The following is a 21,044-nucleotide window of genomic DNA, read 5'->3' as shown; positions in this document are numbered from 1 at the left end:
GTGGGCACTGTTGGCTTATGCCAGTAATCCTAGCTACTCACTCAGGAGGTTGAGATCTGAGGGCTGAGATTCAAAGCCAGTCCAGGCAGGAAAGTTCATGAGACACTTACTTCCACTTAACTGTCAAAAAGCCAGAAGTGGAGCTGTGCCTCCAAGGGGTAGAGTGCTAACTTTGAGCATAAAAGCTCAGAGACTGCACCTAGGTCCTGAGTTCAAGCCCCAGGACACACACACACACACACACACACACACACACACACACACACACAATATATATATATATATATATATATATATATATATATATACACATATATATAGAGAGAGAGAGAGAGGGGAGAGGACAAGAAAATATCTCTTAAAGGAAAACACTACAAGCTGGTTGTAGCTGTACATGCCTCTAATCTCAGCATTCTAGAGGCTGAGGCTGAGCCTCAAGTTCAGGCCACCCTGGGCTACATAGTGAGTTCGAGGTCAGCCTGGGTTATATAGAGACACTGTTGATGTCTGTGTGTATGTGTGCACATACACATTTATGTTGTAGATAAATATCACATATACATACATGTATATGTATATATGTACATAGAGAGAGAGAGAAAAAAAAAAGAGAAGAGACTGATAGACTACAGGGGATATTGAATGGTTGGCTTCTATCTTAGATTTATTATTTTTTTGCCAGAGTTCTGTGCAGAAAAATGGATAGAGCTACTTCTTTCAGCATTATGTTTTTTGCTCTTGGGAAGGGAAAGGTCACAAACAACTTTCTTTTTCTCTTTTTGGCATCTGAGATTTTGGCACAATAACTGACAAAATAATTAACATCTGATGTGAATTGCAGAAAGAAAATGCAAGAAGGGACCTTCTGACTAACCATATCTCTATACAAGTTGTTTTTATTTTATCCCTTTGATTATTTGTTCTTCCCATTTTGAGGTTGGAGCTAATTGGGGAGATGAGAAAAAATGGAGATAGTAATTTCTCTCCTTATTTACACCCTTGGCTGGAATATAAAGATCAAAATCAAGATAGGCCACCAAATATACTGTTGAATGTGAAAGCATAAAGGCTTAGAAAATTTGCATGGGCTTTCACATTATTGCAGCCCAGAGCTGGAGTTTGCTTTGAGTCATTTCCTTAATGGAGTGCTTGTTACATGGTAAACCCTCTAAATAGTATAAAATGAAGGAAGAAAATTAATCTTGTAAGATGGTAGAAGAAAGAATGCAACAAATATGAGAATTTACAGAAACCTGGACCAGGAATAATAACAAGATAGCAGGTAACTGGTGTCTAGAAAGAGAAAACAGAGCAACTATCACTTAGAAAGCAATAGTACCAGCAGAAAGCCTCCTAGTGGGTGAACTTGTGTCCATAATGGTAAGCTTTTTGTGATTGGTGACTCAAGTTCATTGTTTAGATTCAACCTAGTGAATCCAGCGGGTCAATAGTTTCTTTTTGTCTTTGTTTTTGGTGTTACTGGAGTTTGAACTGGGCCTTGTGCTTGCTAGGACACTGAGCCATGCCTCCAGCCCCTTTTTTGCTGTGGTTACATTTTTTTTTTCCGGTCATGAGACTTGAACTCTGGGCCTGAGTACTGTCCCTTAGCTCTTCAGCTCAAGGTTAGCACTCTACCACTAGAGCCACAGCGCCACTTCTGGTTTTCTGGTGGTTTATTGGAGATAAGAGTTTCACGGCCTTTCCTGCCCAGGCTGGCTTTGAATCACCATCCTTAGAGCTCAGCCTCCTAAGTAGCTAGGATTACAGGCAGGAGCCACTGGTGTCCGGCTTGCGGTGGTTACTTTTGAGACTGGGTCTTGCTTCCTTCCTGGGTACATGCTTAGATCATACTACCATGCCCATCTTTCTTATGTGGAGATAGAATTCTGCAGACTTTTTGCCTGGGTTGGCCTGGAACTACAATCTTCCTTGTAAACATTGCCTTTAGAATCTCAGTTTTATCTCTGGTCTAAGAAACATTTCATGAATGTTTCTAAGAAACATTCTCCTTGGTATATGCAGTACTCACACAGGAGCAAACCTATCACTTTTTGACCACTAGTTACCACTACATAGTGCATTAGGTTTCTCCTGCCTTGAAAGTAAAAGTCTCCTAAAATTCATTTTCCCTTTAAGTGGGATAGGAGAAAAGCTAGAAACCTAAAGAACTTGAGTACTAACTAGCAAAGAAGAAAGTTCTCCAGGGTCTTTAAGAAAGTTGAAAGCAAGTTTCTCTGGAAGGGAGTCTCACTCAGGCCTTGAGGTCCAATTCTCTTCAGATTCCAGGCCTACTGAGAGCTCATCCTCTGGCTATAGCAAAATTATGGTGCTATGTTTAGCCATCCTTCTTGACTCTTTCTTTCTCTCTGTTGTTATTATTATTGTTATTATTACTGGGAGAAACCTTTTCAGAAGTTCTAGTGATGGCAGTTTTCTTTACCAACTCTGTGTGCTGGATGAAGCCAGGTTTTCTGAGGATTGACCTCATCATCATAAATGAGTAATTCTGGTACCAGAAGGACAGAGCTGCAGTGAAGGAAGCCTGGAAAGACCTTGGCAAGACTGTATTAGGACAGATTGGAGCGTCTGCCTGCTCAGAAGTGTGAGCCATACGGAGCACATCACACCTGTGCGAAACAATCTGTACTAGCTGCCCACTGTTTCCAAAACAGTGATTTTTCTGATTTAGGTGAATTGTGCATTGAATATGTTGATGTCTGGCTATTGGTGATAGAAAAACAGTAGTGAATACTTGGTCCTGGCTTAACCGAACTCCAGGGACAGAGTAGCAAGTTCAGTGGGTCACACTTTTCAGTAGAATAAACATGCTTTGGAGTTTTGGAACATTTTCTCCAGGACTCTAAGTAATCCCTTGTGGTTAAGACTTTTACTTATTTCTTAAAGTGCATCTGGGCATCTCATGCTTATTCATAGTCTTTACTGATTAGAAAAGAACTTGACATACAGTGTCTAACACATAGTAGGCACTTGTATGGTATTTTTATAATGATTATAATTGGATATAATAACTTTTCAGTTCATATTATTCTTTCTTTTGAATTTATACTTAGCTGATGGGAATAGATTATAAATCAGTTCAAATTCTTGGAAAGAAATTTTTGCTTAACATTTATCTTATTCTATTTTTCCACTCATATTTCTGTACTTTTAAGTCATTTGGCCATAAATAATGAAGCTTAATTTTGCCATTTTGGAAGCATTTTCCTTACGACTTTGAGTATGACACTGAAGCTGAGAGGAAGGATGTCTTACAGTTTTTGTTTTATTTTGTTTTGTTTTTATTTTTGTGCCAGTCCTGGGTCTTGAACTCAGGATCTGGTACTGGCTGTCATGAGCTTCTTTTTGCACAAGGCTATATCTTTACAACTTGAGCCACAGCTCTACTTCTGACTTTTTTTTTTTTTAGTAGTTTTTGTTGGAGATAAGAGCCTCATGGAATTTCTTACCCAGGCTGGCTTTGAATTGAGATACTCAGGTCTCTGCCTCCTGAGTTGCTAGGATTACAGACATGATCAATTGGTGCTTGGCTCTCTTACTACATTGAATTTGTTTGTTGGTAGGAGAATACAGAACCATTGGTAAACATTAAGACCATTATTTTCATGTACTGATTATTTATAATTTCCCATATCTATTGCTAGTATTAATCTTTGTAAGAAACATGGAAGGATGTTTTATGACCAAGGTGATCTTGCCTAGTAAGGAGAATATTCAGATTATAAATGAGGTTTTCTAACCTGGGCTCACGTTGATTGGATAATTACAAGTTAGTCTGGGGAGCTATGTAAATCAGGGGGATTAGATTGTTACTATTGACAGTTGGATAGTATAATGAAAATTTCTATTTTACGTTTTTTACTCAACTTTCATGAATTTTAATGTGTGCTTATTTTTGTCTATCCCAATTTAGGATTACAGTTACGGAACTTATTTTTCTCATCAATATTCAGTTAAAAATAAAGAAGGATTGGTACAGATTAAGGATAAAAATGCTGCTTCTCTTGTTAGCTCCATCTACTTATCTGAAATGTGGCCAATCTTTACAGCTTTGAGTGCAACTTATCACAAGCTGGGAATAATCACAAATGAGTATGTCTGGGCTTTAACTTCATTTTAAGTGACTGATTAATTCCTTGGAATTATTGTTGTTATTTCAGCACCCTCTCATGTCTGGATGGTTATACTGGATCCTATGAAGCCAGGCGGACCTTATGAACTGGTGGCCCATCAGACTTTGGGGATAATGAGATTCACCCTAAAAATTCATGATATCTTATTTGGAGATGTCTGGCTTTGCAGTGGGCAGAGTAACATGCAGATGACCGTTTTACAGGTAATTTGCAGATTTTTCAGCAACAGTAAATAATATTGAAAATAATGAAGAAAAAGAAGCGAAGGGAACAACAAGAAGGAAGTCTGTTTCTATTCTTTCAGTATTTACCATGGGCCAGGAACGTATTTTCATGTATTAACTAATTTAATCTAACAACCTTAAGAGGTAAGTTATTGACTAGTCAATTATTGGTTAGCACTAATATGTGTATATACTTTGATTTTATTTCCTTTAAGAGTCTAAAAATTGGAGCAGTTACTGTTTTTCTTAGTCCTTTTCTAAAATGGAGTTTCTTCTATAGTTAATTTTATATTTTTATCTTTATTAGCCATTTCTCTATCTTAGAAACTTTTAAATTTGAGGTAAAAAGTCTCTGTAGCTAGAGTATAAGTTCAATTCAGTTTTCTTTCTGAAAAAAATTATAAAATGGAATACTTTTACATCCTTTAAGGTTTCTTGGTTTGATTCTGTTCCTTCTCTGTAGTTTCTTCTCCTTAAAACAAAACAAAACAAAACAAAGCTATTATTAAGAATGCTACTAAGAGCAGTCCACACTGGACATATCTATTTCATTTTATCATTAGTTTTCTAATTAAAAATTAAATTCTTGCCGGGTGCTAGTGCCTAGCTACTCAGGATGCTGAGATCTGAGGATCGTGGTTCAAAGCCAGCCTGGGCAGGAACTTCCCGGTGAGACTCTTACCTCCAATTAACAACCAGAAAACTGGAAGTGGCACTGTGGCTGAAGTGGTAATGTGCTAGCCTTGAGCTGAGGAGCTCAGAGACAGCACCCAAGCCCAGAGTTCAAGCCCCATGATCAAAAAAAAAAAGAAAGAAAAATCTAAATTCTTATATTTTATTTACCTGACTTCCTGCCTTACTTAAATATATGAAAGCTTTTTGATTTAAAATACTTAAAAGCTGAACTTTGGCTGGACTCTTTTAAGCATAAGTGAACAGCTACCAATTTGAAGAAAGCATGGATTTATATAGAAGTAGAATTGCTTTTAACTCCTTAAGGAAAACACTACTGTCCGTAATGCTTTAATTGCTGTTCTGTGTTTGTTCAGAACGGCATGGACCAGATCTGTTTATATCTATACAGACATTTTCTCAGTAGCAGTCTATGCCAAAGGATCCCATCCCATTTTCTGTCAAATGAAATCAGATTTTGATTGTTGAGAGTAAACACGTTCTTTCTGCCTAGATTTTACTCTGAAGCATCTTCTATATCAAGCTGAAGCTGTGAGCTCTGAGACCTAAGGGAATAGAAATAAAAGATTACATTTGAAACATACATGTGTTAATTTTTGTACAACTATGCATTTTAGTGGCAAGACAGCATTTTAGATGTTGGTAATGCTAAAAGCCAAGTTTTCTAATCTCTTACATTTTGATCAGAATAATATAGTACATTACTCCCCCTTTATTCCTTTTGCTCCTTTCTTACGACAGACTCCAAACACACACACACACACACACACACACACACACACACACACACACACACACACACACACAGAGGGTCTCTTTTTCCTTCCCTCCCTCCACGTGTCTTCTTGAGAAAGTTAAGATTCTCACTATAACCTACTGCTCTTCACATTCAAAGAAGAAATGGCAGATTGTATGCCCATCTTGTTGTTAGGGTAAAGTGGAATTTTAAAATGGAATGTTATTTATAACACTGAGTGAGATGTTTATAAATGGAGGAAAGTCTAAATGTTCATCTGTCAGCTCCTAAGTCAGGGTAGGCCTTAAGACTTGGATATTTGGAGCTGGTGGCTCACGCCTGTAATTCTAGTTACTTAGAAGGCTGAGATCACAAAGATTGTGATTCCTTGCTAGTCTGGGCAGAAAAGCTTATGAGATCCCCTTTTCAACTCATAGCTGGGTACAGTGGCACAGGCATATCATTTCTAAGCTACATGGGAAGATGAAATTAGGAGGATCACAGTCCTAGACCAGCTTGGGTAGAAAAGTTAGTGATACTCCCTTTTCATGGCTTTTACTTTTATCCCGCCAACTTTGAGAAGCTTAAAGCAGATGGACTTTGCATACTGAGTAGAAAATGAGACCCAATCCTAAAATTAGCCAGTGTAAAACAGGGCTGGAAGCATGACTCAGTGGTAGAGCAAGTGGTCTAACAAGTGTGAGGCCCAATATCACTGACCAACCAACAAAAAGACTTGAATATTTCTAGTTAGTTAGGCTCAGTAAAAGATGGCAATATCAGACAGCAAATTCATTTTTCTGTAGCTTGGCATTCTCTGTATTCTTACTTTACAACAAGAGAAATTAAAATCTGGAGGGAAGGGTTGGCACTATGCCCCAATAAAAGATTCATTGCAGTGACAGTGACTAGTTTATTTATAGTTATGACATTAATTTTAGGACTACTATATAATATGATGGTGAAGGTAAAATAACTTACAGAATCTCCAAATTCTCTTACACCAATAATTAAGCTTCTCCTGTGTCCTTTTACCATATGCATGCATGTGTCTACATAGGTGCAAACACACACACACACACACACACACACACACACACACACACACACACACACACACACACACACACACACACACACACACACACACACACACACACACACACACACACACACACACACATAACTTGCTCCCCCACGGAGACCTCATGCCAAGGTTCTCTGAGGAAATAGATTCTTGACGTGTCTTCATTAATTCAAGAATGTGGTATAAAGGTTACAAAATGAACACCAGTGAGCAGCTGCTTTGATGGCGAGTGGTCTAGTCCCTAGAGAGACAGCGGTGTTCTCCCTCAGCCTCAGCAGCATTAATGACTTCAAATACCTTGGTATTCATTTACATCCTCATTTAAATACTTGGTAGGAAAATAATTACACCGAGGTGTTTGATGAGATGAAATCTGATCTCAGCAGATGGAGTAAGGCTTCCCCTTTCATCAGCAGGGAAACCAAGTGTCATTTAAATGAAAATCTTCCTGAAATCTCTTTATTCCTAAGTTTGCTGCCAATATCCCCGAGGAAATGCTTCCATGGAAAAGGCCTAGTGATACTGGGAAAGGATACCAATTTCAGAAGTAATTGCTATCAGGTACAGCATGGGTTTTCCCCACCCCCATTTATGTTAACACTTTCTGTGGTTTTCAAGAACCGGCTTGAAATAATATACAAATGTGAGTTTGAGAATGGAAAATTTCCAGCCAATATTTTGAATCCTGTTCATGTGCTAGTAATAATACAGGAGAATGCCAGCCACCCAGACTCTGTTGGCCTGGCAATACTCTGCAGCATTAGCAAGGGGTCTAAAAAGACAAGGAGCAAATTCTCCCATACTGCCTCCCCAAGCTGGCATCTCAGCGCCATGAGGCCCGTGCGTTCCCAGGCAGTGCGGAAGCTAGTGTGGGTGGAGAGAATGAAAGCAGCTCCATCCACTGTTTCCATGGAAGCAACACATGATGCTTCGTGTTTAACGCAGAGCTGAATTTCAAGGGAGGTGACTTTTTACAGGTACTTACTGCTGAAAAATTATTTCCCTGCCAGAATATACTGTGAGTGGTTTTAGCCTGTTCTTACTCTTTAGTGTTTATTTTACTTTAAAGTTGTCAGGCAAGATCCTGAAGGAGGATGTGGATTTCCTATGGAATTTTCCCTGAGACTGTTTGTCATCTCTGTGCTGAATGTGGCAAGATCAGTAACCTTGACAGGCTGGAGCCACTGCTGTCCAGGCGGCACTTTAGGCTCTAGCTCCTATTTGTGACCAAAAAGCCGTTTTATTTGCATCTGACCAGCTCCTTGGCTGTAGTGGGCAATGCAGCAAGTCAAAAAACAATTCATGGGGCAGCATATTTCAATGTGATGTTCTGTGGGGCACCCAGGCTGCTCCATCCTTTCTCTTCCTCGTAGGCTGGAAGGCCAGCTGTATTCTCTGTGGTAGGTGGGAGGGAGGGAAGAAGAGGCAGCTGCGCACTCCGTGGCTAGCAGCCAATGGAAAGTATCCTGTCTTCCTGTGTCTCTTGCTGTGCCACCGGACTCAGCTGGAGCACTTGTTCCCTGAGGCAAATGGTAACTGAGCTTCCTGATGCTCCACTTTGCCCTTTGTTTGGGGAGAAGCTGAACTAGTCCAAGGGGACCAAGAGACTCAAGTGAACATGCATACAAATAGGATATACAAGCCAGGATATCGCCTACCTATTATTATTTTTAAGTAAAGGAAAGGTGTCATTTAAATATTGGAACAAAAGGAAATAAGGTGTGCCTAAGCTCATAGAAGAATAAGGCTTAACAAGACTAAGGAATAAACTAAACAGAGTCACACACGTTCTCATCCAAACCCAAATCGCCAAACCCTAAGCCACCTCTGTCATATTCTTGGCAGCTGACCAGGGTTCATAAAAGTGATTTAGGAAGATGTGATGTATCTTTGGAAGGACCCCAGTCATTGTTTAATTCCTTCAAACTATTCAGGGCCTTTACTCTGAACACCACCTTCAGTCAGTCAGTCAGTCGCCAAGATAGAGTGGAGAATATAAGCATCATGAGCCTGATTGTAGTACTTTAGCCATCATTGCTCAGGTGTGCTTCTTCAATGCAATTCTCTTGTTGGTATGGATCACATAATCTACCACCTTGTGACCTATTGGGCTCCACAGAAGCTCTTTAAGCACTTTTTTTTTTTTGGATGGGAAGTTAATTCCATGGCTTTATGTTATCAGATACTTTTTCAGAGAAGTCCTTAAGGTTCAGGATATCATAATGATTTAATTGAGAGTCAGTATTTTGCCTCAGCACTGCACAGCTCCTCTTGTTTCATGCAGACCTGCTCTGGATTACAGGTTTCACTGTATTTGAATCCTCTTTGGGAACATTATACATCATGGTTTGTGTTGGTCAGAGTGGGTCATGTGATTCAGTCCAGCCTGTTACCAGTTATTCTTTCATCTCAGTATATTGAAGTCTCAGCAAGAGCTTAGCCAGCAGGAAGTGTTTACTTAGGGGTGGTAGCCTCTAGATGAAATGACATTTCAATTTCTCTTCTAGATCTTTAATGCTACAGAGGAGATGTCCAACACTGAGGCCTATCAATCTGTCCGCCTCCTCTCCATCTCTCTCGTTCAGTCAGAGAAGGAGCTGGAGGACCTTGATGAGGTTGACTTGGAGTGGTCTAAGCCCACCTCAGGTGCGTGAGAGCTTCAACATCAGCCATCTCCTAGGTAATGGGTTAGCGCCTTATAATTGGAAGCTGTAAGCCTCAGTTTGGTTCTTACTTGTATATTGATTATTACTACATTATCCGTTTGTTCTTATCAACTCTCCATCCCATTCCTGATGGTCATTGCTTCACTTGTTTCTTTCCAAGACATTGTCAGACTTTCCCCTTGAGATGAGGAGATGGATCTTTCTTTCACTTCAGTGAAAATATGGAGGCTGCCCAGCATGATCTGGGCCAATCTTTCTCCATTGCCTTAATTCTCTGTATCTTTTCTTGATCTTTTTCCTTCCCTTCCCTTCCCTTCCCTTCCCTTTCCTTCCCCTCCCTTTCCCTGTGTGTGTGTGTGTGTGGTGGTGGTGGGGGCATGGGTAGGACTTGAGCTCATAGCCTAAGGCTGTCCTTTAGCTTTTTTGCATAAAGGCTGGCACTCTACCACTTGAGGCACAGCTCCACTTCTGTCTTTTTGCTGATTAATTGGAGATGAGAGTCTTATGGATGTTCCTGCCCAGGCTAGTTTTGAACCTTGATCATTAGCTCTCAGCCTCCTGAGTAGCTAGGATTATAGGCACGAGCCACTGGTGCCCAGCTTGTATTCTCTTCCTTTGTTTTTGTCTGAAGACAACTGACTGGTGTCCTTTCAAGGTTACTTTGGATGTCAGTGCTTACTTTCTCCAGAGGCTTCTCTTATTCTTTAAGCTCTGTTATTTCCCACACTGCTGGTTCAGCATGAAATCTTTATTTCATGCATCCTCCGTGTCAGGCTCCATGCTAGCCCCCAGGGACACAGTGACTAAGACAAGACAGTCTGTCCCCACACTTTAGCCTTTCTCTTATCCTAACGAATGAAAGCTAATATAACAAAACACCATCCTCTCAAAGTTCCATGTGTCTCCTTTGCTTTGTTTCATCTTTCTAAAGCATTTTTTTGTTTTTATTCTTTTCACTGCCTTGCCAAGGATTCATGTTTTAATCCTTTATCTGGCTTCTGCTTCCGCCTCAACAATTTGTCCACCTCAAGGTTACAACTATTCTCTTTTTAAACTATGTAGACTGCTGCTGCCTTCAAGACTGCCAGCCATCCCTTTTAGAAACAGTATGTTCTGAATACTTGCATACTTCCTTTTCCTAGTTCTCCTCTGTCATCTTTGTTTCTTCAATTCCTTCCTTTAGATGTGGCTCCTGTATTCTATCTTGACCCAGTCCTTTTTTGTCTGTCCATACTTTATCTGGCTGACCTAATCTTAGATAGGTACCCACTATCTGACAGGTGCTATTCTGAGCAGTTGGGGCAGAGCAGTGAATAAAAACACCTGACTTTTCATGGTGCTTCCAGACTAGAGTGGGAGAATTCTGGAAATGGCTAATACATGAATGACATATGTACTGATTCTGTCTATTCTGACACTATAAGAGCTCCAGAACCGGATGGATTCAGGTGAATTTTTGGATAAATCTTTTGCTCCAAGAACTTACAGTGTATGTTATTCAGAACTCAGGAATCATTCAGAATTGGGTAATATACAACACCTTGCTCTCTGAATTCCCTATTAGTCTCTTAATTCGAAGACTGAATAAAATTTGGATATCACAGGGTAGGGTAAATGGTGATATGCTAATGAGACAAAAATAAACATACTCATCAGAGAATAGAGGCAGTGGGGAGGGTGGGCTGAGCTGGAGTAGTGTTTTCAATTTAGAATGGCCAGAGGCGTCCCAAAGAGCAAGGTGACATTCCCATCATGCCACCTGAAAGAGGCCATGTAGATCTTGAGGGAAGAATATAGTGGCCCTAGTTGTCCCTCCCACATTAGAATCTCTCCTGCCCCTTTTTCTTGTCTGCGGCACTGCAGATTGAACACAGGGCCTCACACATACTAGGCAGGTGCTCTACCATAAGAGTCATGTCCTCAGCCCCTCCTGCCTATTGTCTGTTGTCCTGTCCCTCTGTACCAGCAAAAGAACATCTCTGGTTTTAAGGACTCCTATAATTAGAGTGGAGCCACCTAGATGGTCGAGGACACACCTCTTCTACTGCAGGCTGATTAGCCCTAATCATACCACCAAAGGCATTCATTCTAGGTAACAGTTACAGGTTACAGGGATTAGGGTGAGCACATCTGGAGTGGTGTGTGGGGGGTGGTCTGTCCTGCCTACTGCACATTCACATTTTCAAATGGCTTTCCATTTTCTTAACTCTGTGTAGCTTTAATCTTCCCCTCCAGTTTTACCTTCCATTAGCTTCCTTTTGTAATCTCTGTTCCAGCCAAATACTTTCAGAAAGTTTCCTATTTAAGGTCTCTTTTTTACATAATTTTTCTTTTGCCTTGAATGCCGGCTCTGCTTATTGAGAGCGCCTGTCTTCCCTTTACACCTCCTCATCTCTTTTCTCCCTTTCTTGTTACCTTTCTCTTTTGCCTTCTTGGCAGAATCCACGTTGAACCAAATACCATAGCCACATAACACAAGCCAATACACATTAATTGACTCTTACTTATGTCCTAGACATTAGGGATACTATGAAGAAGATGAAGTTCATGCCTTTGGGTGATTAGCAGCGTTGTGGGTGAGGGAAGCCCTGGGAAGACCATTACAGGAAGTTTAGGGATGGAGTATGCATGGAGGGAAGAACTCACCCTATTAGGCTTTTTAGGATCTTCTTTTCACTTGGTATTTTTTTCTTTGGTATTAAAACTAAGTACTAACAGGAGTTGGAGCTAGGGACATTGTGCAGCAGTACAGAACTTGCCTAACACAAGGCCCTGGGGTTGATCCCCAGTATGGAAAAATGAAACAATACTAATCAGGGAAAGAAATAGTCTAGAAGTTGAAAATTTAAATAAGTTTCATTAAAACTTGCTTACACATGTTGGTGCACTTAATTATCAGTATTGAGGCTTAAACTCAGGGTTTCATGCTTGTTAGGCAATTATTATTATTATTATTATTATTATTACAATTTTGTTGTGTGTGTGCTTGTCCTGGGGCTTAAATTCAGGGTCTGGGAGCTTGTCTTTGAGCTTTTTTGCTCAAGGCTAGGGCCATATTGCTTGATCCACAGCGCTATCTGTCTTTTTGGTGGTTAGTTGGAGTCTCACAGATTTTCCTGTCTGGGCTGGCTTCGAGCCATGATCTTCAGATCTCAGTTTCTTGAGTAGCTAGGATTATAGGAGTGAGCCACCAGTGCCCAGCCGGGCTAGTAATTTTATTTAGCTAAATACTTGTCTTATTCTGTAAACCATAAGACTTAAGGTGTGAATCAGTTTTCTGTATCTTTTTGTAAATTATGGTATCCCAGCTATTTAGTAGTTCCTGACATATAGTAGGTGCTCAATCAATTTTAATTCATTTGTGATTGATTTGAACTTACAGGATTACATTGCCAGCTCTTGGAGGGTTTGGATTGCACAGTGTTGAGTTTGATCTTTCATAGTGCCAAGTCAGGCAGTGACTTATGCACAGTAAGTCTTTACTGACTATTGTGTTGGATTGGTCCTATCAGCTGTGTGTATGTGCACTGTCTGCATCCACTGGCCTCTCACATGGAAATCACTCACTCTGGCCTGTAATAGTTTCTAAGCAATGCAGACAAACAAGTTAAGACTGCTGAAAGTTTAAAACCTGGTTTGTTTTCTTTTGCTTCTCCTTTTGCCAGACTTCTCATCTCTTATGTGTCTATGATTTCTTTACTGCAGCCATAAAATTGAGTATAAAATCTCCCAGAAAAACAACAACAACAACAACAAAACACATTTCTTCTCTTCCTACTTCCTGCTTGCTTTTTTTTTTTTTTCATAAACCACAGTGGGAGCGAGGGGCTGGCTAAGAGGAAAGGAGAGAAGAGGGTAGAATAAGAACCAAATGACTTTTGTGCCACTTATCTATTCAGGAAGACTAGTAGTCCTAGATTCGAAGAACCTGAGGGGCCCTGGAATCCTGCTCCCTCCTCGAGTGTCTTCCAGGTTATGTAACTGAATTGTTTATACCCAAATTGAGAGCAAAATAATTACCATTTGCCTCTGTGCCAGGCATTATGGGAACAAGCATTTTGAACAACTGGAAAAAAAATAGAAGAGAGAGATAAAAGGAAATTGTCACTAAGTCTATCAGTTTCCCCTTTGAAAACATACTCCTCAGGGAAGGTTTGAAGGAAATAATTAGTGTTGGTGCTGGGTCTTGTCATTGCCTCTTATCCTCCTTTTCAAAGCATCAGAAAGGAACAAAAGACCCAGAATCACTCCTCTCACCTACACCTATCTAGTAGCTGTAGTTTGTATTTTATCTACTTTTTTTCTTAACTGTTTTGTTTCTCTGGACAGGAAATTTAGGCCATGGCAATTTCACATATATGTCAGCATTGTGCTGGCTCTTTGGGCGTTACCTGTACGAAACCCTGAAGTATCCAATTGGGCTCATCTCTTCTAGCTGGGGTGGGACTCCCATTGAAGCCTGGTCATCTCCAAGGTCACTGAGAACCTGTGGAGTCTATTTGACAAGGTAAGTGTTCTGGGAGAAAGCCTATCAAGGAAGTTCATATGAGAAGATAACTCTCTTGGGGAGTTAAGTAGATCTTGAGTGTCAAAATATGTATTGAATGGGTGGACGAGTGGAAATTTCCACCCATTTATTCATGTACAGCAGTCACCTGAGAAAATCAGCACTGTAGTCACCTAAGAAAATGTCAAAAAGGAATTATGATCCTTTTCCTTAGTAATAGCAATGCTTACTGAAAGCCTTCTGTATGCCAGACACTTTTCTAAGCCCTTTATGGATATTAATTCTTCTAGTACTCACAACAACTTCTTAAAGTATACAACTACTAACATCTCTTGAGTAGAAACTAAGTCTCAGAGAGTTTTAGTGACTGACTTATGGACAGCACTTCTAAGTGTCATAGTCTTAGTTCTGAACTTTGTGCTTTGAGGAATAAGTATTTTTACAGGAAGAACAAATATATAAACATATATACAAAAATATTAGGCTAGGTGCTGATGGATTGTATTTGATAATCCTAGCTATTTGAGAGGCTAAGATTAGGAAGATTGCAGTTTGAGGCCAGCCATTTTTTTGGGGGTGGGTGGGTGGGGGGAACAATGTAAAAATAAGGGCTGGAGGCTTGGTTCAGCAACAGAGTATCTGCTTAGGAAGCAGGAGGCCTCAAGTTGGAACTCTAGTACTACCAAATCAATCAATCAATCAATCAATCTGTCTATCTATCTATCTATCTATCTATCTATCTATCTATCTATCTATCTATCTATCTATCTCTCAAATAAAAAAGCTCTTCACAGCAATGGAAACCATTTCCAGAATTTAAAGAAATGGGTTACAGAATGGGCTTTTTGGCCAGTTATTTGTCAGATAAAGGATTGATACCTAGACTATATAAAGAACAACAAAAACAAAAACCAAAATAGTAAATAATTCAAGTAAAAATAGGCAAATGAATTGAAAAGTTTTCAAAAGAGGTACAAATGTCTAAGAAATACAGGAAGAAACATGTTCAACATGCTTGTTCAAATAAAAATATGGATGAGATTCTATCTTATCCTAGTCACAATCAAAATCATCAAGAAAACAAACCACCACAAATGCTGGAGAGGATATGGGGAAAAGGGGAGCCTACTACACTGTTGGCAAGGATGTAAATTAGTGTAGCTGCTATGGAAATAAGTATGGACATTCCTTGAAAAACTAAAGCTAGAACTACCATGTGATCTAGCTAGATCAGTCCTGGGTGTATATCTGAATGAATATAAGTCAGTGTACAGAAGAGATACCTGTACAACCATGTTTATAGCAGCAATGTATTCATCCACTGTAACCAAAATATAGAAACAGCCTAGGTACTCATAAAGAAAATGTTATATATATATATATATATATATATATATATATATGTATGTATGTATATGTCACACACACATATGGAGTATTGTTCAACAATAAAAAATAATGAAATTCAATAATTTCCTTTATAGGAAGAATCAGAGATCATGATAAGTGAAGTAAGTCCCACTGTGATAGTCAAATATAGCATGTTCTCTCTCAGGGGGAATCTGGTCCTTAAAAACAAATGACAAGAATAAAAAAGAGAAGGGGTGACATAGATCAAGATGCATTTGTACTTACAAACAGATCTGTTGAATGATAATCCCTTGTACAACTAATATATGTTGATAAAAGATGGAAAAATGTATACTGAATTAATATGCATCAGTATGCTAATTAGTATACTGAATATGAAAGCTCACTTAAGAAAAGTTGAATCGGGAAGAGTATATGTAGGGAGAAAGAACTAGTTAATAACAATCCCAGTACTGCTGTCACAATAGAGATAAGCAGTCATGCCCCATTTTCCTTAACATTGTCTCATTGACTCTGGGAAGAACTCAGGGAAAAGGAAGGACTTTGCTCTTAGTAGTTTTAGGTGAGTCCTTGTCTGTGGGGGACTAGATACATTAACTTTGGACAAAAAGAATAAACTGCAGGACAGTAGAAAAGAGTACCTACACTCAGCACCTGGGGGTTAAGGGCAGGTGTCCCAGACCTCTGCAGAGGAGAGAGAGAGAATACAAGGACTGGGTGGGGAGAGTTGAAATAGTCATATACTGCCACTGCAAGGATAAATCCATATATGAATTCTACCGAGACATTTTGGAACATGTACCAAATTTTCTTTGTGCTTTTTTTTTGACTCAGCAATGCATTACTGAGAATTTATTTTAGGGCAAGAATTAAGCAAGTATGCCATCATTTTAGCTATGTGGAAGATATTCATGGTATTGCTTGTGAAGGCAAGAAAGTAACTCCATCTAGTGTTCATCTGTTAAGTAGTAGCTGAATCTATTTCCTGTATGGAGGATTCACAATAAATCACCCCTCCCTTTTGGCTTTAATGACCTTGTCCATTGGCTAGCATGCCTCACTCTGGACCTACACAAAGGTGACTGGTATCTTGGGAAGAAAACAGAGGTAAAATTCAGAGACTATTCACAAGTGAAATAGAGTTGAGCAGTTTACTTCTGTGCCCCTTTCATCGGATGCTTGTCCTGAGTCAAAGTAAATTGATGCCTAGTAAAAGTGGAAAAAGTGATCAATTACTAACTTTCTGGTGACATTTGTGTATCTTCTTGATTTCAGGGGCATTCCAGAATCTGTAACTGGTCCCAGAAATCACTCAGTCCTCTGGAATGCCATGATCTATCCACTACATAAAATGACTCTGAAAGGGGTGATATGGTATCAGGGTGAGTTTGTGATCTGCCAGTATCTCCATTGTATCAGTTAGTTTTTACAATAGACCAAGCCATCTGACAAGTTAATGCCTTAAAACACAGTATTTAAAAAAATTTATTCAGCTCATGATTTTCTGGAATAAGATTTGTTCATTTGTTTTGACTATTCAGTTAATTTCTGCTGGGAACTTTACATATATAAATATTATATATAAATATATTATTGATTAATATATTATATTAATACAATATATAATATAATTAATATAATAATGTAATATTCTATATAATATTAATCAATAATACATATACCTGTTAGGTTTTCTGATGGCCTGAGAATCTAAGATGGTCTCTCCTTCACATCCATTGATTGGGGGCTATCTGCTGCCCCATAGTTCTCAAATGGCTTTTCTCCCTTCAGCAAGCTGGTTCAGGCACCTTTATGATCCACATAGTAGTCTCAGGTTGCAAGAGAATCAAGAGAGAGCCAAACTCAGTACTGAAGTACTTTTTAAGCCTATGTCATGTGTGGTGTCACCTCATTGGCAAGTCACAAGGCTAGTCCTGAGAGACTGTGGGAAGTCCCTACTTCAGGTCATGAATTGGAAGGGAGGAGAGGAATGTATGCTATTTTTGAAATCTACTCCAATCTCTTTTTCCAATTTTGACTATTTTTAGGAGAATCCAATATGGACTATTACAGGAACAAGTATAATTGCACGTTCCCTGCGCTCATTGAAGACTGGCGCCAAACCTTCCATGATGGCTCTCAGGGTCAGACTGAACGTTTCTTCCCGTTTGGGTTTGTCCAGGTATATGCTGACAGGAAGAGAGTTTATGAGCACCAGTGTGTGATGTGCTGTTTAGATCTTTTTTTTTCTCTTGAATTCATATTCCTGTTTTTCCCCTAATGGTGTGCTAGTCTAGAATTGAAATCACACTTAATTCATTTGAGTTCCCTGATGAGACAAATACATCTAAAAATGAATATGCTTATTAAATACTAATATTATTTAAAAAGCACTACAGGCTCCCTGGAAAAAAAATGAAAAGATAAGCAAAAAGAAAAAAAAAAGAAACTAAATGCACTAATAATTCCACAGTCTAGAAAAACCTATCTTCCTGCTCATGAGATGGGACCCACACCACAATATTATACCCTGTTCTGTCTTTTCTCTTAATGTAATACTGTGTACACTTTTTCATGCCAAAAATATTTATCTTCAACACAATTTAAGGAGTGTAGAATATGAATGTAATGTGTTTAATGAGTTAATAGACAGATACTTAGGTTGTTTCAGCATTTAGCTTTTATAAGTAGAAGCATGTATATTTTCCTTATAGTAAATCCCTTGTAGTTTTATTATTGTAATAAGTTACTAGAAATGAAATTGTTAGATCTAAAAGGAACAACTTGATTAGAATGCTTACACCAGTACCAGGGACTGAACCCACGGCCCTCCGTGTGTCAGGTAAGCAGAGTTGAGATATAGGACTCTGAATTCCATGATTAGGAAGTATATCTGAGAATTACTGATAGAAAAATGACCAGAAGCTTGAGAGAAAAGAAGAGCTGGAGGCTGGGGGCTTATAGTCCTTATGAGTGTGTTTTTTCAAAGGGCACTCAGAAAAACAGAATGAAAACTGCTGGATGCTATTTGTAAAACATGGGAATATGGCTTGTCTAATATTCTTTGGTTGGTGTATGCCTTCATTACACAGTATTTGTACAAATCACTGTGGGAGACACAGCACTGTCTCATCAGATCTCAGGAAAAACACAAGTGCGCACAGGTGTGTGCGTGTGCGTGTGTTATGCTGGTGCCACCATGCGGCCAGTATGCAGTAGTGCAATCAGCGGACAATTGCAGGGATTCTCTGCCAGCTGACACTTGGAGGAAAGGCTGTTGGCTTGAGGAGCTCCTTTAGTCTTTAGCTTAGCAAGTTTTCCTGTTAAGATGTTATTTCTCATGGCCTTGTTGCTGTGGTTCTCACTGTAGCACTGGCTGGTAAGCATGTTTCCATTTTCAGGCTTTGGATGTTGTGTGGAAGAAATAGGGTGGCTCAATGAGGGCCTGTTTTTTAGTTTTTGTGAAATTCTATTGGGCAACTTCAGCTCGTATCATTTCCTGTGTTAAAGCTGATTTACATAGGAAAACTTAAAAATGAGAACTGAAATTCTACCCAAGCTCCTTCTGTTACCATGGATTCCCCTCCATGTTTTCCTGGTGACTTTCTGAAGACATTCAGCAGAAAATGTCGGGGCTGGGAAGGTGGCTCAGTGGTAGAGCACTTGCCTTGCATGCTCGAGGCCCTGGGTTCGATTCCTCAGCACCACATAAGAAAAAAGCCGGAAGTGGCGCTGTGGCTCAGGTGGTAGAGCGCTAGCCTTGAGCTGAAGAGCTGAGGGACAGCTCCCAGGCCCAGAGTTCAGGCCCCACGACTGGACCAAAAAAAAAAAAAAAAAAAAAAAAAAGAAAATGTCCTCTACTTAAAGTTTTATTGAGCCATATGTGTAGAGGTGATGTTAGGTATTTCCTGGGCTGTGTGCCTAATAAGACTGGGTAGAACAATCTGTTTATTATGCAGCTCTTCAAATGGGGGTGGGTCAGACATTTTGTTGTTGTATTTACTTACATTAGTTATGCAGGGGGAGGGGTTCAATCAACCTCAGAGGTTAGACATTTTGAAATAGGGAGGAGGGAGCTGGGATTCCAAAATCTTATTCAAGGATATGCCTCTCCCCACCCCTCCAGTGACCCTAACTTCTTCCCACTAGGCCCCACCTTCTAAAGTTTCTATCACATCCAGCCATAAGATAGAACCAAGCCTTAGCACAGACACTCAAGATCTGAACTAGAATAAATATTATAGTAGCTTCCTGACTAATCAGTGTTTCTGGTATGATCACTGTATTCATATTTTTAAGTGATCCTTTTTGTCAACTATTTCAGTGGCTATGTTTAATTTAGAAGAAATTCAGGATTAACCATTTTGAAGTGTTTAATTCATTGGTACTCTGTGTTTGCACAACCACCATCGCTACAGTGGTTTTCTTTTGTGTACAGAAGTGGCAATTCCATCACAATTTACCTGTTAGCCTTCCAACCTTGACTTTCCATCATAATTCCTCCAGTCCACGTAGGCCAAACTCTCAAAACAGCCATTCTCTTTCTTTTGTCCCTTCTACGATTGTAGCATGTCAAGTACAATCATGGCTACTTGTAGGGACTTCTTGTATTTACTGTGCCCTTCCAGGGTTTAAAAAATACATCGTAAGGCCATGTTTTCCTATAATAATCTTTATGTAGTTGAAATGTATAATTACTGTTTCACTAATTTACCATTGAACTCATACATATTATTTATGCCATTGTTAATGAACATTTCTTGTCTATAAAATTTCTTGTATCAGGTATATCTTTAGCAAAACTGTGAAGTACTTTTTCCAGCTAGCTTCTGCTTTGTGACAAACCACCTCCAAACTCCATGGCATCACAATAATCTTTATTATTGTTAGTATATAATTTTTGTATTAACATATTATGATAATATAATAACCTTCATTATAAGCTATATTATTATAGTTCTGGGGGCTCCTTATTTGATAATCTTGGGTTCAACTGTTCTGGGGCTCTTTCAGATCTCTGTGGCTCAGAGGGGATTCTCCTGTAGTTGGGCGCTGTCCAGAATGGAGAGGATGGGCATCTATGTTCCACAGCCCTCATCCTTCCTCAGAGATCAATGGACTAAACCAAACATGTCCCTTTCTTTCTTATGGCAGAAGTTCAAGTGAGGCAACGTCTCTCGAAGCCTAGGCTAGGAATGGACACACCATAACACTGTATTGTCTGCTTTTATCTGTTGGCCAAAGGAAACCACATAGCTGAATACAGAATCAAGTGGGGATATATGCTTCCTCTTAACATGGGAAAACCTGTAAAGTGACATGGCAAGAGGTGGTAGATAAGCTGGGTGCTGGTGGCTCACTCCTGTAATCCTAGCTATTCAGGAGGCCGAGATCTGAGGATAGCGGTTCAAAGCAGAAAAAAATCTGTGAGATTCTTATCTCCCATTAATCACCAGAAAACCAGAAGTGGTGCTGTGGCTCAAGTGGTAGAGCGCTTGCCTTGAGCTGAAGAGCTGAAGGACAGCACCCAGGCCAAGAGTTCAAGCGCCACAACCAAAAAAAAAAAAAAAAAAAAAAAAAAGGAGGGCAGTGGTGGATATAGGAAGGAA

The 21,044-nt window shown here is 39.5% G+C and overlaps 1 protein-coding gene across 2 annotated transcripts in view; it reads left to right on the top strand.

Annotated features, from left to right (window-relative positions):
• Positions 1-21,044, top strand: part of LOC138838833 (sialate O-acetylesterase-like) — a 36,592-nt gene that overhangs the window by 10,523 nt on the left and 5,025 nt on the right. For both annotated transcript variants that reach the window (XM_070038208.1, XM_070038207.1), the window contains 5 exons: positions 4,179-4,354; positions 9,399-9,537; positions 13,887-14,064; positions 16,711-16,817; positions 17,484-17,617. In XM_070038208.1, coding sequence (XP_069894309.1) covers positions 4,179-4,354; positions 9,399-9,537; positions 13,887-14,064; positions 16,711-16,817; positions 17,484-17,617 — 734 coding nt within the window. The remainder of the gene's footprint in view (positions 1-4,178; positions 4,355-9,398; positions 9,538-13,886; positions 14,065-16,710; positions 16,818-17,483; positions 17,618-21,044) is intronic.

Source organism: Dipodomys merriami, unplaced genomic scaffold, assembly GCF_024711535.1.
Source record: "Dipodomys merriami isolate MVZ:Mamm:240054 unplaced genomic scaffold, mDipMer1.0.p SCAF_29, whole genome shotgun sequence".
Taxonomy (NCBI): domain Eukaryota; kingdom Metazoa; phylum Chordata; class Mammalia; order Rodentia; family Heteromyidae; genus Dipodomys; species Dipodomys merriami.
This window is presented reverse-complemented; position numbering and strand designations above follow the sequence as displayed.